At 53.2% G+C, this 16,624-nt stretch overlaps 1 protein-coding gene across 3 annotated transcripts in view; it reads left to right on the forward strand.

Annotated features, from left to right (window-relative positions):
• Positions 1-16,624, forward strand: part of RAMP1 (receptor (G protein-coupled) activity modifying protein 1) — a 70,351-nt gene that overhangs the window by 1,922 nt on the left and 51,805 nt on the right. The window contains exon 2 of one of the 3 annotated variants that reach the window (XM_011980302.1): positions 6,097-6,103. The exons of 1 other annotated variant lie outside the window; for it this stretch is intronic. In XM_011980302.1, coding sequence (XP_011835692.1) covers positions 6,097-6,103 — 7 coding nt within the window. Of the gene's footprint in view, positions 1-77; positions 106-6,096; positions 6,104-16,624 lie in introns of those variants that run through there. One more of the 3 variants, XM_011980304.1, reaches the window with a different exon arrangement.

A 16,624-nucleotide genomic window follows, 5' to 3' on the forward strand; every position in this document is an offset into this window, starting at 1 on the left:
CCCAGGGCACAGGAGAGGCGGAGGGCGCGGACCCGGGTTGCGCTTCTCGCTGGGGAAGGGACGGCTTTGGGGACGTCGGGGAGCGGGCGTTCTGAAAAGCTTGGGGCAAGTCAGCCCTGCACACTGGAGAACTTGTTTTCAGAAGGAAAAAAAGGACGCGGGGTTCCCCAGCCCCGCTCCTCCGTTTCTCAGGCTGTGCGCCGCGGTGACCGCCAGCGCAGGCTCCCTTCCCTAGGGTCCCGCGTTGCAAAACCTGCAGGCAGGCACCTTGCAGAAGACGCAGTGTTTGGGAATCAGAACCACAGCCCGTTTGTATGGAAATTAGTCAACACTGACAATCTGTCGCATGCAGCAGTTGCTTGTTTGCAAATCATGTCTTTTCGGGACATTTCCATCGCTTTTTTTTCTTTTTTCTTTTGGTTTGCTTGTTAACTTGGCACTTTTGGCTAATAGAAATTTAAAGAAGGACGGGTCCCTTGGTGAGGTGGTGGAACATGTTTGGCTTTCCACTTGGAGGGAGAAGTGGCGATTATCAACAGCCCAAAGGCCACAGGAACTGGCCAGACACTCAGCAAGAAACGGTCCTGTTCACTTCCCTTGTCTGTAACGTGTTTCTAAAATGCTAACTCAAGCCCCTTCTAAGCCGCTTTGCTTATTGCATTATTCCGTGTATTTAGCTCCCTTTTAACGGAAACGGAATAGGTTCTTGGCGTGGGAGAACCCAGTGCCCCTGGGAAGGCCGGAGCAGTTGTTTCTGGTATGTGTGGCCTTTCCCCAGAAACAGTGATGTTGGTCAGAGGCACCTGCCGCTCAAGATTCCTTGGCACTGGCACTGAGCAAGCAGTGACCACCGGCGCTGTTTTTGTAGCTGGGGGAGCAGTTCGTGGCCCAGCAAGGAGAGGGACCAGGGCTTCTTGGGAGCCATGGATTTCTGGTCCCTATTTGTAAACCTCTCCAAGGGGTGGCAGATCTGCATAGAATCCTCAGAGGCCAATATAATATAATCTGAAAGCCGGTCTTGCCACTTTAGAGTTTTGGCTGAAGTTGCGTGGAAAGCAAAATCTCAGAGTAATTTTATTCTCTCCATTTGGCTTGACATGGCCTTCACTGTTTTCGTTTCCTAAGAAACAAACATTTCTTTGTTAGCAAGGCAGAGAGCTGGCTTGTGGAATATTTTTTATATAAATAACCAGATAAATAAATGTTCTTTACTAGTGTCCAGAGGCTGCACCCTCTAAAGCTTGTGTAAATAAAACACTATGTCACGATCACATATAAAGACCTTACTTGTTTATCAAGAAAACTAGTCATGTTCTGCGCAAAGTCCAAAGTCCTGTAATTTTAACATTATTTTGAGTGGCCTGGCTAATGTTATGTCTTGGAAGAACAAGCACAACTTTATGAGGTTATCAGTAAATGAATGTCATTGGAGCCCAGCTGTAATTAGTAGAATTACTGAGCACAGGCTGTTTCCTTCCCAAGCTGCCGCACTAGCCAGATCTCCTTGGTGATGAAGATTTTGCTAACCAGAATGGCAACATGGAATTGTTTTTAAAGTACGCTAGTTTACAGGTTTGAGAACTTATCTGTGACAATTTTACAATCAAGTTATTTGTCTTAGGTAGTTATTAAGAATCTCACCATCTGACCAGGCATGGTGGCTCACGCCTGTAATCCCAGCACTTTGGGAGGCTGAGGTGGGTGAATCACCTGAGGTGAGGAGTTCCAGACCAGCCTGGCCAACATGGTGAAACCCCGTCTCTACTAAAAATACAAAAAAATTAGCCAGGCATGGTGGCGGGCGCCTCTAGTCCCAGCTACTTGGGAGGCTGAGGCAGGAGAATCACTTGAACTCAGAAGGCAGAGGTTGCAGTGAGCTGAGATGCCGCTGCACTCCAGCTTAAGAGTGAAACTCCGTCTCAGAAAAAAAAAAAAAAAAAAAAACTTAGGATCCATATATAGTTCTTTTCCCTCTGAGCATCCCGTGTACTCTTGTGTTTACAGGAGACTCTACATGCATTCTTAAAGGTTTGTGTATAGACACCGAAAAGCTGTTCGTTCATCAGGAAAGAAGGATGCGTCAGAAGCCCCTGGTGTTTTGAGTCCATCTTCACTCAGGGAGTGCTGGCTGGTGCTGTCACACATGAACTCAGTCATCTGTCCTGGGAAACGCATGCCTTCCTTGTCTGTCGTGTGGGAGCTAGGGGTTTTTTAATGGCTGCAACATTAATTGAAATATATGACTTTATATAAATACAAGTAGAATTGGAATGACGGGGACATCACAGGAAATGCTATGTGACTGCTTCAGATGCCATGTGGTTTTAACTCTGGACACAGTTCTCATGCCAAAGTCCAAATCTGAAGGATTCTTATTTGCTAATCAACCCAGTGTGTTTGTTTACCCTCTCTGTGTGTTTAGCTGCAGGAGGAAATTTCTGGATTTTTGTCTTCCTTCCATAGGCGCATGCCTGTCAGTGTGCTTATTGCCAGTCCGAGGCCAGGGCTGTTGAGAAACATTTCTATCCGCAGTGCGAATGGTAGATTCAGCTCCGGGAAGTGTTTGAGGTGGAATCTTTACTTAAGGCTAGTTGGAAAAGTCTGTCCTGATTTTTTTCCCCAGAATGCACCCATTTCTTAGCTTCTAATCAGTTACAGCTGGCGTCTGGCTGACTGTGTGATGCAGGTGCCGCGTGTAGTGTGAATTCCAGTGGAAATGCTGAGCCCAGAGAGTGAAGCCCCTCGGGCTTGCCCGCCAGTGCCCCCGCCAGTGCCCCCACCCCCAACTCAGACCTAGAACCCCTCTTTCCTGATGGTCTTTGTGGTATGGTGGGCTGGCCCTCAGTGGGCCCTGAGCCAGGCCTGGCCATCCAGATGGTCCCAGGGAGGAGACTGGCCGCAGGCTGGACAGTCAGTGTTCTGCTGGAACCACGGGGGAAAACTGCGTCCTTCCTCCAGGCAAGATCTGAGCGGGGCTGCCACAGTCTACCCTGTGAGCCACGGGGGAGCACCTGTCCGTGACACAGACAGAGCCCTCCTGACACCTTTTGAGCCCCTAGATCGAGCTCATGCGGTACACATTTCCATCATGTGACCCATAACGTTTAAGATGGGTGTCTGTCCCTTGCAGGGATGGTGTCTGGTAGACAGCAGGCTCAGGGGGCTCCCAGAATGGCGTACCTGGGGGACTGTGGGAATCCTGCCTAACAGCCTCCTCCTCCACTGGGGACCCAGGGAGTCCTCCTGAAGGAGGAGGCGCTGCAGCCAGGAAGACAGTGGGAGCTGGGAAGGGGACAGGGGAGCCTGGGCTGCAGTGGCCCCAGTGGCTGCAGCACTTGCTGGACCGTGTGCCCTCTGCCCCTGCCCATCAGTTTCTTGGTGACAAATGAAGAGGCAGAGATGGTGCTGCCAGGGCACTGTCCAGTTCCCAGCCTGCCATACCCCCTGCTTACCTCTGACACATCCCACAGCAGACACACGAAGCCCCGGAGGGATGTCCTTGTCCCCAGCCCTCTCCGCTCCGGAACAGGAGGCCCCCCAGCTGGGTGATGTTCCTGGAGGTCCTGTTTCTCCTTGTTGAGGAGGGCGCATCAACACGGCCACCATAGGAGAGCGCCCAGCCCCAACAAAATCGTGCTCACTTCACCGAATGATGTTCTTGTGCTCAGGAAAAATATATTTTTCCTAAGATGTTTTATTTCAGTAATTTCTGCAGCATCCAAAAGGCATCATTTTAACCATCTTTTAAATCATGGGTTCTGGGTGGCTTTGTTGGAGCAGGGTCCACGGGGACACACTAGCCAGACGTGGCTGGGGTTCAGGGCTATGGGCCTGAGTCGCAGCCCCCCAGACGTGGCAGGGGTGCAGGGCTATGGGCCTGAGTCGCAGCCCCCGAGACGTGGCAGGGGTGCAGGGCTATGGGCCTGAGTCGCAGCCCCGCTGACTCTGCGTTCTCAGCTGTCTCAGTGACTCCTCACCGTGCTTCGAGAGTGCTTCACTGCCTCCCACGGGCAGTCACACGGTGGATTTTCTGGGACCAAGAACCAGAACCCTGAAACCCCAGGCCCTGGCCATCCACTCTGCCCTCCGCCAGGGTTAGCACCACCTCCATCCCTCACAGGGGCAATGCCCAGCCTCCCAGAACCCCCACCCCACCCACCACCCCAGGGACAGGGGGTCCTCCTCTGTGCCCCCAACAGACCCTCAGGGTACGTTCGTGTCACCCCCATATATGCCATGTTCAGGCCCCCACGCCTTGGCTCCGAGGAAGCAGCTCCTGAATTAGCTGAGAGTTCTGGAAAACCATGGGGGAAGGAGGGGAGGCAGAGTGACCTGGCCCATGGCCTGGGCCAGCTCACTCCAGGGGGTGGGGTACAGCTGGCCCAGGAAGCCCTGCCCCCTGTTCTCCCGGACCACGTACCCCCACACGAGTCTCAGGAAGGACTGTCTTGAGTCTGACACCACCTGGGAGGAGAAAAGTCAGTGATTTGCCCAACCATGCAAGTGTTTGCCTCGTAAGGCCTGCCGCTGTCGGGTACCCTGGCCCCAGGCCGGGAGGGGAAGAGGCCTAGAAAGCACTGCCTCTTCAACGGACACTTGGTGACTGACAGCCGGCTGGGCTCTCTCTGCAGGGATTTTCTTGCCTCTGGAGGAGACAGTTGTGAGAGGGAAGCAGGAGAGGTGGACAGATGAGGGAGTGCCAGGAAAGCCCTGCACAGTTTCTCCTGGAAACACCCATCTGCCACCTCACACACGTGGGACACACAGGGTCAGGACTCTCACACATGTGGGACACATGGGGTCAGGAGTCTCACACGCGTGGGATGCACGGGGTCAGGACTCACACACACGTGGGATACGCAGGGTAAGGACTCTCACGTGGGACGCACAGGTCAGTACTCAGAAGGGCAGAGGCCAGGGGTGCAGAGCAGCCTGCTACAGTAGGGTGTCCTACACACAACCCAGGGCAACCCCCCAGAGGATGATCCCACATCAAATGTCCACAGTGCCAAGGTGGGGCAGCCCTGCTGCGTGTCAACCATCTAGACATGTGGTGCCACTTAAATGCAGCAGGAAATAAACAGGAGACCATGGAGCAGAGCCCTGAGGAGCAGCAGCAGCACAGTCCAAGCCTGAGGAGCAGCAGCAGCGCAGTCCAAGCCCTGAGGAGCAGCAGCAGCGCAGTCCAAGCCTGAGGAGCAGCAGCAGCGCAGTCCAAGCCTGAGGAGCAGCAGCAGCGCAGTCCAGAGGGCAGAGGGCAAGGACAGTTGTGCAGAGGCCCTGCTTTTTGGAAGTTCCTAGAAGCCTTTTTGACTGAAGCATGGTGGCGAAGAGGGCTTTGAGCCGAAGCTGGTGCTGGAGGAAGGATCCATTCTCTAAGGATTCAGATCTCATTCCTAGGGCAGTGGGAAAACCTTGAAGGGCATTAAAGGGGGTGACAGGACTGAAGGTGTGGTTTAAAGGAACCCTCAGCTGTGGCCCCCAGCATGGGCAGGAGGCCAGGCAAGGATACGAGTGGGAGGGTTCCAGGGAGTCGCAGAGGCAAAAGCGATGGACTCCAGTCCCTGGGCCTGGATGCAGGAAGTGAGCACTGAGGAATGAAGAACAGCACTTGGCAGAGCTCCTGGGGGAGGAGGGAGGGCAGGGCAGGGGAGAAGAGAGGAGAGGAGGGGAGGGGCGGGCAGGGGAGAAGAGAAGAGAGGAGGGGAGGGGAGGTGACATCCCAGGCCACAGCCAGGGCTGCCAGGAAACATGGGAGCCCCAGGCAAACTGGAATTTCAGATAAATAAGGAGTATAAGCCTGTCTCATACAGTATCAGGGACATACATCAAAAACCACCGTTTCTCTGAGATGCAGATTTCACAAGGCATCCTATCATTTGCTGCACCTGGCAGACCCGTCCTCAGCAGCCACATGGGGTTCAGCGTTCCCCTTGGATGCTGAGGGGTGATGGTACATAGGCAGGAGTCTGTGCAAATCTAGGGCTCAGAAAGCGGTATGGCCAAGATAGGTGTTTCTGGCAGCAGCAGGGCCTGGACAATGTCAAATCCTTGCTTGGAGGGATGGCCAGTAAGAGTGGGTGGAGACAGGCCCAGGCTCCTGGTGACTGGCCAGGGAGGACAGAGAAGGAAATGGGCCCCAGGCACCACTGGGTACCTTGACATGATTGGTGGCTGGGCGAGGCAGATGGCAGGGTCCTTTGCGGAAGAGGCAGCAGCGAAAGCTGCCCTTAGGAGGCAGTGAGGAGGTGAAACCAGAGAGCATGCCTATGGAGGTTTCCTCCAGTGCCTTATGGTTTTAAATACGCAAACCTTTGATGCATCTGGAATTTACCTTCATTTCCTAGCAATTTTTCTCAATGGCTAAATATTTGGGGGATTTTCATGGTAGTTGCACTGAGAGTATTAACTGGTCAGGGAGAGTTAAATCAAGACCACCGGCTCAAGAAACAGCGGTCTGTTTTTCCACCCCCACATCTGCATCCAGGCCCTTCCAGAGATTTCGTTCTCCTGCAGATGACTCATTCAGTGTCTAGGAATCTGGTGCTTTTTGGCCATGACCGTGAGTGGGATATTTTCCCCCAGTTTATTTTCTAGCTGGTCGTCGCCAGCTAGGAGGAAGCTCCCCTTCTGCGTGTTTGTTTGGTGACTGTTGTCGCCCTGTGCCTGTTTTTTTTATTTCAGTTGTTTTGCTTCCTGCTTGGCTTTTTCAGGCTGGTCATAAGGTCGCCCATAACCTAGGGTGGTCCTGCCGCCTCTTCACAATTTTCTGTGTTTTGTTCTTCAGTCTTACTGTGTTGGAGAGCGACTCGCTGCCGAGTAGGGGAGTGACAGCAGCTGCCTTCCTTTGCTACTGGTGATGACAATACAAGTGACCCTTGAACAATGCAGAGGTGGGGCGCCAGCCCCCCACATGGTCAGAAATTCGAGTGTAGCTCTTGACTCCCTGAAAGCTTAACTACTAATAACCTACTATTGCACAGAAGCCTTACTGACAACATTATCAGTCAATTAACCCATATTTTGTATGTTACAAGTATGTATACTGTATTCTTTTTTTCTTTCTTTCTTTTTTTGAGACTGAAGTCTCCCTGTTTTGCCCAGGCTGTAGCACAATGGTGCGATCTTAGCTCACCACAACCTCTGACTCCTGGGTTCAAGCAATTCTCCTACCTCAGCCTCTCCAGTAGCTCAGATTATAGGTGCCCGCTACCATGCCCGGCTAATTTTGTATTTTTGGTGGAGACGGGGTTTCACTATGTTGGCCAGGCTGGTCTCAAACTCCCAACCTCAAGTGATCCACCCGTCTTAGCTTCCCAAAGTGCTGGGATTACAGGCGTGAGCCACTGTGCCCGGCCTATACTGTATTCTTAGAATAAAGTAAGCTAGAGAAAAGAGTTATTAAGAGAATTAGACCCAGCATGGTGGCTCACGCCTGTAATCCTTGCACTTTGAGAGGCCAAGGTGGGAGGATTGCTTGAGCCCAGGGAGTGGAGGTTGCAATGAAGCAAGATCACACCACTGCAATCAGCATGGGCGATAGAGTGAGATCCCATCTCAAAAAGGAAAAACCCACAGAAAATATATATACTTTTCATGAAGTGTAAGTGGATCCTCATAAGGTCTTCATGTTGAGGAGGCCAAGAAGGAGGAGGAAGAGGAGGGGTTGGTCTTGCTGTCTCAGTGGCAGCAGAGGCAGAAGAGAAGCTTAATATAGGTGACCCACAGTTCAGAACCATGTGGTCAAGAGTTAACACCTTAAACCTTCTGTCTTTCTCCTTTGGGGCCAGATGCTTTTTTTTTTTTTTTTTCCTGAGATGGTGTCTCGCTCTGTCACCCAGGCTGGAGTGCGATGGTGCAATCTCAGTTCACTGCAAGCTCCGCCTCCTGGGTTCTTGCCATTCTCCCGCCTCAGCCTCCCAAGTAACTGGGACTACAGGCATCCACCACCGCACCCAGCTAATTTTTTGTATTTTTTTTTTTAGTAGAGACGGGGTTTCACCGTGTTAGCCAGGATGGTCTTGATCTCCTGACCTTGTGATCCGCCCACCTCAGCCTCCCAAAGAGCTGGGATTACAGGCGTGAGCCACCGCACCCAGCGGGCCAGATGCTTTTTCATTGTATTTTTGCGGGGGTAGGGGTGGGAGAGGGATGGAGAATGCGTCTTCTTCCCATGTATAAAGTAAGCTTCTGTCATGTGAAGGAAGAACCATTCGATGTGACACAGCAACCTGCCCAGCTGGGCATTGCCTCGGTGCTGGCAGGCCGCTGGCACTGGTGAGGCTGTGACACAGGAGAAGTGATCAGAGACTGCAAACCTACCGTGTTTCTGGGATGAATGGAGTGTTCCTTCATTCCTGTGCAGCCTTTCCGTAGCCTCGGGTGTCTGTTGGCCGCTGTTTGTTCTGAGTGTGGCTTCGTTCTTCCTGAGTGAGCTTGCTCTGTACTTTCCCTTGGGAGTTTTATTACCAGCTTTGGGTTTTCTTCCCAAGATATGGGTTGTGGACCTTTATTCTTTTCCTGTGTGCTAGGACAGTCAGGATGATGGAAATCAGCAGTTCCTTGAAGATCTAGAGGGTCTTCATTTTCACCTGCAAAACCACCGCGGCCAGGCTCCTTTTCATGGTATAGATAATTGGCAACCTTTTCAGAATCTTTCTGGTGTTATTGGTCCCTTTGGGTTTTCCTTTTTTTTTTTTTTTTTGGACAGAGTCTTGCTCTGTCACCCAGGCTGGAGTGCAGTGGTGTGATCTCGGCTCACTGCAACCTCCACCTCCCAAGTTCAAACGATTCTCCTGCCTCAGTCTCTCAGGTAGCTGGGATTACAGGTGCCTGCCACCACGCCCAGCTAATTTTTGTATTTTTAGTAGAGATAGGGTTTCGCCATGTTGGCCAGGCTGGTCTCAAACTCCTGATCTCAGGTGATCCACCTGCCTCGGCCTCCCAAAGTGCTGGGATTACAGGCGTGAGTCACCGCACCCGGCTGGGGTTTTCTGTGTCTTGTAGCAATGATGTTGTTTTACATTTTCCTCTGAAATTGTTCATTTTATCCAACATATCATTATGTGGATGATTATTTTTCTAATTCCCTCTACATCTGTGAACATTTGTCCTTTTCAGTGCAATTTTGTGACTTTGTATTTTCATGTTATTTCTTGATCAGAATGGACAGTGGTTCATCTGTGATTAGTCTCCTCCCCACTGATTCCTGCCCGCCTCCCCCACAAAACAAAACCAGTTCTTGAGTTTACTTATCCTACACTTTCTTGAATGCCTAACGCATTTGTTTTTGTTCTTTCTGGCGTGGGAATGAAACGTCATCAGTTCTCTGCTTGGCAGCTTGGCTGGATCCCTCGAGTTTTCCTCTGCCTTGTGCTCCGTATTGATATTTTCCGGATTCTCTGTATCTGTGGTTTCTGTCTCCTCTGTAGCACGTGAATTGTTTGGAAGCAAGTTTTGGCAAATCTCAGGGGCTCGGGCTTTTTGGTTTCTCTCCCGATACTCATTGCTGGTTTTATTGAACTGTGGTTGGGGCAGAACAGGAACCACAACCACAACTTAGTGTGCATTGCGGGTTCTTTCTTGTCTTGCAGATTTTTCCTGTTGTAAATGACCCATAAGCCCATGGGAGGACTGTGGTGTTTTTATGCATCCATCCCAGTCATCATATTAAATTTAATACTTAGGGCCTCCGTATCCTTATTTTCGTCTTCCCCATCTGTGCACATTGTGTGAAAACCCTGCACTGTGTTTGTGATCCTGCCTGCTTTCCCTGGGCACATGTCACTGTGTGTTCTGTGCAGGGGAGAAGATGGGGAATTCCATATGTGACCCTGACAGTCACAGCTTCGTAGTGACTTCTTATAGCCTAACCTCTGTCCCAGTCAGGCTTTTTTAATTGCAGTAAAATATATACAACATAAAATGTACCATCTTACCTATTTTTAAGTGTACAGTTCTGTGCCACTAAGCACACTCATATTGCTGTACAACCATCGCCACTATCCATCTCCAGAACTTTTCTCATTTTGCAAAACTGAGACTTGTCCCAGTTAAACCCTAACCTCCTGCTGATTTACCACCTCCCCTAGCCCCTGGACCCACGATTCTACTTTCTGTCTGTGAATCCGACTACTCTAGGAACCTGTATAAGTGGAATCATACAGCATTTGTTCCTTTGTAACTGGCTCATTTCACTTAGCCTGATGTCCTTAAAGTTCTTCCGTGTTGTAGTGTGAGTCAGAATTTCCTTCCTTTTGAAGGCCAAGTAATATTCCACTGTTATGGATAGACCACATTGTGTTTGTCCATTCATCCGTTATTCCACTGTTATGGATAGACCACATTGTGTTTGTGCATTCATCCATGGACACCTGGGTTACTCCCACCTCTGGCCGTTGTGTATCAGGCTGCTGTGAACATGGGTGTGCAGATATCTCTTTGAGACCCTGCTTCCAATTCCTTTGGGCATATGCCCAGAAGTGGGATTGCTGGATCATCAGGTGGTTCTGTGTTTAATGTTTTGAGGAGCCGCCACCGCGTTTCCCTAGTGGCTGTGGCATTGTGCGTTCCCACCAGCAGTGCACAAGGCTCTGGTTCTCAGGGGCCGTGTGAGGCCGCCTCTGCCACGCTGCCGGCTCCCCGACACGCGGTGAGGGAGCCAACCTTGGAGCGCTGGGCCGGCAAAGAAAAACCGTCTCCACAGCCTTGGCAAAGCTTGTGATTTTGTTTTCGATGGTGGCCGTTCTAACAGGAATGAAGAGCCATTCGTTACTTCATACGTGGACAGCGGCAGCTTTGTCAGGGACAACATGGTGGTTTCTCATTGTCTAGTCTTTTTTCTGTGTCATGTCCCGCCACCCATCTTTTGGATGTTCCCCTGAGTCACTTAGCTCTTTGACCTGGTTTAGCATCCGGTTTTCTTGTGGATTTTAGGGACACGTTAATGTTGTTTACCAAATCCCGGCACCTGCCCTGAGGGCCTGGTGACCCTGGGCAGGCCGCTTCCCATCCCGTGCAGCTCTGATCTACAGGACAGGGCGGTGTAGGAGCACCCATGTCCCGGCCTGAGGACTCTCCAGGCCTTGGTGGGGGTGGTGGCAGGGCCTGGCCCACGCGGCTCCCTGATGCTGCTCACCCGCCCTTCTGGCTTTAAGAAGTGGAGCTCTTCTAACATCTTATTTTCCATTTTCTTTTCTTAATACTTACAGGGGCTTCCTAATTTTTCTCCAGGTCAGTATTTTCCTTGTTCTTCTCTGGTAATTTGAAAGGTAGACAGTATGTTTTTAGTTCAACCTGTGTTTTATTTTATGACTTAAAAAAAAAAAATGAGGATTTCTTGGCTTGTCAACTTCAGAAATGAGGAGTGCCTGTTGACAATGCATAGAATTTTACTGAGTGGCAGTTGTGGACAGGACCAAGGCTGGGGAGGAGGATGGAGGGTGCTGTGTGCAGTCAGGGGTCTGCCACCAGGTTCCTGAGGTTGGAGGTGAGGCTGGAGGCTGCCACAGTTATCCGAGTGAGGACTTGGAAGGGCCTGGGCATTCCCAGTAAGAGTGGGCAACACAGACCAAGACGGGGACAAAGAACTGTGCACAGCACCCCCGTCCGGCACAAAGCAGGCACTTCGTGGGGGTACAGGCTCTGAGCCCAAGAGAGGGGACGGTGGGCTGGAATGCAGTGCTTTGCTGTCTTTGAGGCCCAAAATCAGGTGACAGTGGAGGAGAATCTACTTGGTGGAGGCTTTGGTGGGGTAAGCAGCTGTGTGGGTGGGAGGGGAACGGCCCGGCCCTGGCCCACGGCCCCAGGGACCTTTCCTCTTCTGACAACTGCCCCAGCACTGGATGCTCAGAGGTGTCAGCGGATGGCGGGGAGTTCCTCAGCCTGGGCTTGAGAAGTTGGAATGAGAGGGTCTTGCTGGAGGAAGGAGAGTACCCAGGTGACCCCTGGAGAGACAGGACTTTAGACAGAGCAGGGGCAGGGAGAGGGGGAGCTCAGACTGCTGAGTGCTTTCACTGTAGAGGATGTCAAGTTTGAGCCGGAGGGAAGCACTGGGGAGATATCCTGGCCACGCAGGAAATGCCAGGCTGTGGTTGACACCTCACGTGGGCACTCGCATGCCTGAAACGGACCAGGCCATGCAGGGAGCAGACGCTCACCAGGGGCAGAGGCCTCGCAACCCACCAGGGACAGATCGTGGCAACTGAAGGGGCACTGTTCGGGAGAGCCAGACATCAGGGAGGCAGGAGCAGGCGTTCCTGTGGGCTGGGGAGCTCCGGGTTCCTCCACCACACCCCTGCCCCAACTCCCTTGGGCCCTGGGTACTTTCACCCTTTGGAACAGTCGTCCCCAACTCTCTTGGCCCTGCCCCTGCCAGTAAAATAATCTGGACATGCTCCTCCAGGATTTGCTTATAAGTTAGACCCCTGTGCCACTGTGCTATGTGTTATAAAATGTTTGCAAAAACAGGCCAGGAAGCCAAGGCTGCGGTGAGCCGAGAAAGCACCAGTGCACTCCAACCTGGGCAGCAGAATGACACCCTGTCTCAAAAAAAATAAAGAAGGAAAACCATTAGATATGGTGATGGTTGTGCAACTTCGTGAATTTACTAAAAATCATTGAATTGTCTATATAAAATGGGTGAATCTGTGGTATATAAACTATACTTCAATACAGGTGTGTTTTAGAAGAGAAAAAACATAGGCTTCTTTGAAAGGAGAGATGCTGAGAATAGTTTACTACAGTCATGACCATCTTTCCGCCCTCCTGCGAGGGTATCGTCCATGTCTTAAGGACGGTGGCGGTTCTTAGCGGGGGCTTCAGGATTGAGTGTGGATCGAGCCTGCGTTTAGATGGACGATGCCAGTCCCTCCGCCCAGGAGGGCCTCGCACGGGGAGGAGAGGCAGCTCGGCAGCCTGTTCTCAGCCTGCCCTGGTGCCGCCAGAGGCACCTCGTGCTCTCTTCAGTCCATGCCCCTTCGCAAAAGTCGCCCACTCAGCGGCGGTGACGATGGCCACACACCCACTCTCCCAGGGCCCCTGTACTGCTGGGCACTAGTGTGGAGTGGCCAGGTGACTGTCCAGGTCGTGGACTCACGCGTGCCCAGTGAGAGCCCCCCGAAGCCACTCCTGGGAAGCCTGAGGGAGGCAGACACCCTGAGGAAGCCCGTCTTCAGCCGGGGCTCCTGGCCCAGGGTCTCAGGGCCTCCACAGACATGGGTCACCCACAGCCTTTGGGGCTGCTGTTGGGGTCTCCACAAGAGGTTACTGACCTCATCATGCCTCCCACGTGTTCTGAGATAAGCGTGCCAGGGATTGCATCTGGGCTTTACCATTCCTGGGCTGTGTGACTCTTAACCTGTCTGCGCCCCTCTGTCCCTGCCGTAAGGGTTATTTGCGAGGATTAAATAGGCTAATAGTGGCCAGGCACCATGGCTCACACCTGTAATCCCAGCACTTTGGGAGACTGAGGTGGGACGATGCCCAGGAGTTCAAGACCAGCCTGGGCAACGTGGGGAAACCCCATCTCTACAAAAAATAGAAAAATTGGCCGGGTGTGGTGGCATGTGCCTCTGGTCCCAGCTACTCAGGAGGCTGAGGCGGAAGGATCGCCTAAGCCCAAGGAGGTCAAGACTGCAGTAAGCCATGATTGTGCTGCTGCACTCCAGCCTGGGCAACAGAGCAAGACCCTGTCTCAAAATAAATAGGCTAATGGATGTAAGGGACTTAGGCCAGGACGTGGCCTGTGAGCTGAAGCTATCAGCATCCTGGACTGGCTGCTGGGAGGGGAGCAGGCAGGCTTCAGGAATTTGCATGAACTTGTCCTAGAACCTGACCTGCACTCTCCATTTAGCCACCACCCCAGCTGGGAGGAGGACAGTGATGGGGTCTGAGCTTCTCTCTCTACAAATCTAAAATACACAGCTACAGAACTGGCCTTTCCTGCCCCGTGTGGCACAGACCAAACACGGACGTCAAGTGCATCGGCTGAGTCTGAGACCCATCCGCTCTGTGCCCCTTGTCTCCTTTGTCCAAACATCTGATGAGCTGAGTCCAGGGGTCCCCTATGGGGGGCCCGGCTGCCCCGTAGTTCTGTCCCCACTCTCTCACTTTGCTTGAGGGGCCCTCCACCTTTGGGGTGCCTGCTATGTATGCTCTTTTCAGGGGCGCTGGCCTGCTGTGGGGAGGGAGGCCATTGCTCTGAACTCCGCCAAGCAACACCGAGTTCCTAACTTATGCACAGCTCGAGGAAATGTTCCTGTCTTAACACGCCGAGTGCGGAGTGAGGAATGCAGCCGTCTACCCAGCAACCTCTGCACACAGCTTTTTAAAGACATGATTTATGAATGATTACATTTGCAGTCACACAGAGGAATGGAAGCTATTGGGCCCTGAATGGCTTGTTTTAAAACTTTGGCAATTTATTCTGTTTTAAAACTTTGATGTTTACCTCTCTCTCCAAGGAAAGAAACCACATCAGTCTCGTTTAAGAAAAACCCAAGCATTCTTCGCCTGTACCTAAAAAATGAAACAGGTTTCCAGATTTGCCTGAACGGCTGCCCCTGGCCTCATCCCAGCTGTGGGACTCTGGGCTCGCATAGGGCGGGAAAGAACGGGCAGCATTGGTCGGGGAGGGCTCTGTCCCTAAGGAGCAAGGGACATGGGCTGGGCATGGTAGTCCCGCCCCTTGGGAGGCACAGTGGCTCTTTAAGAGAGGTGGGGGATGCATCCAGGAGAGACCAGCCCAGAGCCAGGCCAGGGTCAAGGCCACCGGACCAGCCCTGCAGCCAGACCAGGACAGGGGGCTGCGTGGGTGGTAGAAGCTAGAACTGGCTGGGCTGCAGGACAGGAAGGCCCAGTAGGTTGGGGGCAGGCAGCTGCTCTGGACAGCCCAGGGGACTGCAGGAGACTGACCTAAATATGACAGGGAAGGACACCCTGTGGCCTGGGGTGAAGGGATCACTGTCATTGTTTCTGGCCCCTGCACCTGCACTCCCCTCGCCTGTTGGGGACCCCGCCAGAAGGAGCAGCTCGGCCTCCCCACGGGGACTGGCTCTGCAGGGCGATTGTGCAGACCCCACTTCCCAGACCCTCCTGGGGACTTGGGAGCCACCAGCGTCCCTTTACCAGATCCTCCACCACTCACACCAGCCCCAGTGGTTTCTGTTGCGTGCAGCTGAGGATCCTGACTGAGGCACAGACGTGCCTGTTCATCTTCATTTGTCCTAACAGCGGCTCTTCCAGAGGAGGAGGGGAGTCCGCAGTGGTTCGTGACCCTGGCACCCAATCTGTCCACTCCACGCAGGACAGTGTGAGGCACACTTGCTTCACTCCCAGGCAGAATGGCCACTGAGAAAGCCGGATATGGCTGTCTTACTTATTTGCTGCTTCATTTGACAAATATTAATGTGCAAAGCCACTGGGTGCCAGGGAGGATGTATGCATGAGTCAGAAAGGAGTGGGAGATGAGAGGGCGGCCAAGAGAGTTCTGAGAAGAGAAAGAGACCTTCCACCAGCCCTGAGAGAGGCTCTGAGGGAATGGGCTGGGGGACAGGGTGGGGGATGGCTTCCCACAGGTAGGGTCAGCCGGGGGCCTCTTGGAGGACAGGGCAGCGGAGGAGGGCAGCGGAGGAGGACAGGGGCCTGGGATTCACCAGAGAAAGGCAGTGAGCGGGGGTGGGATGCCAGGAGCAGGGAGGGGTGGGGGACAAACAGAGGGACGATTCTCCAAGTGCAGCTGGACAGGCAGCCTGGAATTCCTTCCATGAGTTGACAAGTCAGTGTCTGAGTCCTCCTGAGCTCCTGGGAGCCCCTGGGGCATCACTGTCCCCATTAGCTGGGCTTTCCTAGGGGGCATTGTGATGGGGCAGGTGTCAGAAATAGCTCTTTCTCCAAGGCTGCCCTGACTGTGGGTGAAAGAAGCCCCCAGGGTGGGGGTGCATCCACAGTGGGACCAGCTGGCCCCAGGGTGCACTCACGGTGCTGGTGTGGACACAGTGGGGACACACCTGTGCTGTCAGGAAGCAGCATGCCCTCAGGTGGGTACAGAGACTCCTGAGGGGTCCCTGGGGCGCTGGGGGGAGACTGTTCTGCCCTCAGCTTTCCCAGGGGCAGGTGCAGCTCCCTCTGTGGCCACAAACTCCAGTGCTGGGCGCTCATGCCAGGGGTCAAGGGTGGGTGACCTGCTGGAGTAGGGGGCGGGGGGACTCCGTCTTGCTTGCCAGCAGGTCCTGTCCTGAGGTCCTCCAAGGGGCTTTTTCCAATCCCAGCCTTCCATGCAGGCCCAACCACACCCACATTCCTCCCTGGCTTCCTGGGCTAAATGTCCCTGATCCAACACACCTGGCTCTTTGGGACCCACTCATGGCCTCGGCCCAGGCCAGGGCTCAGCCTCCCTGGTCAGCACTCTGCTCTCTCTAGCAGCTGTGGGCCAGGTCAGTGCCCAGGTGTGCAGTGTGTGGGATCTGTTCACCCTGACACCAGCCACTGGGCCTGGAGTGGTGCTCTGCGACAGCACCGCCACCCCACCCCACCCCCGCATGGCCACCTGCTCGCCCTCCCTCAGGTGCACCTCCAGGGACCTCAGGCCCTTCCCTATGCTTCCCGCCTCCCACCTGGTGCCCAG

The sequence above is a fragment of the Mandrillus leucophaeus genome, unplaced genomic scaffold (assembly GCF_000951045.1).
Source record: "Mandrillus leucophaeus isolate KB7577 unplaced genomic scaffold, Mleu.le_1.0 Scaffold21, whole genome shotgun sequence".
Taxonomy (NCBI): Eukaryota; Metazoa; Chordata; class Mammalia; order Primates; family Cercopithecidae; genus Mandrillus; species Mandrillus leucophaeus.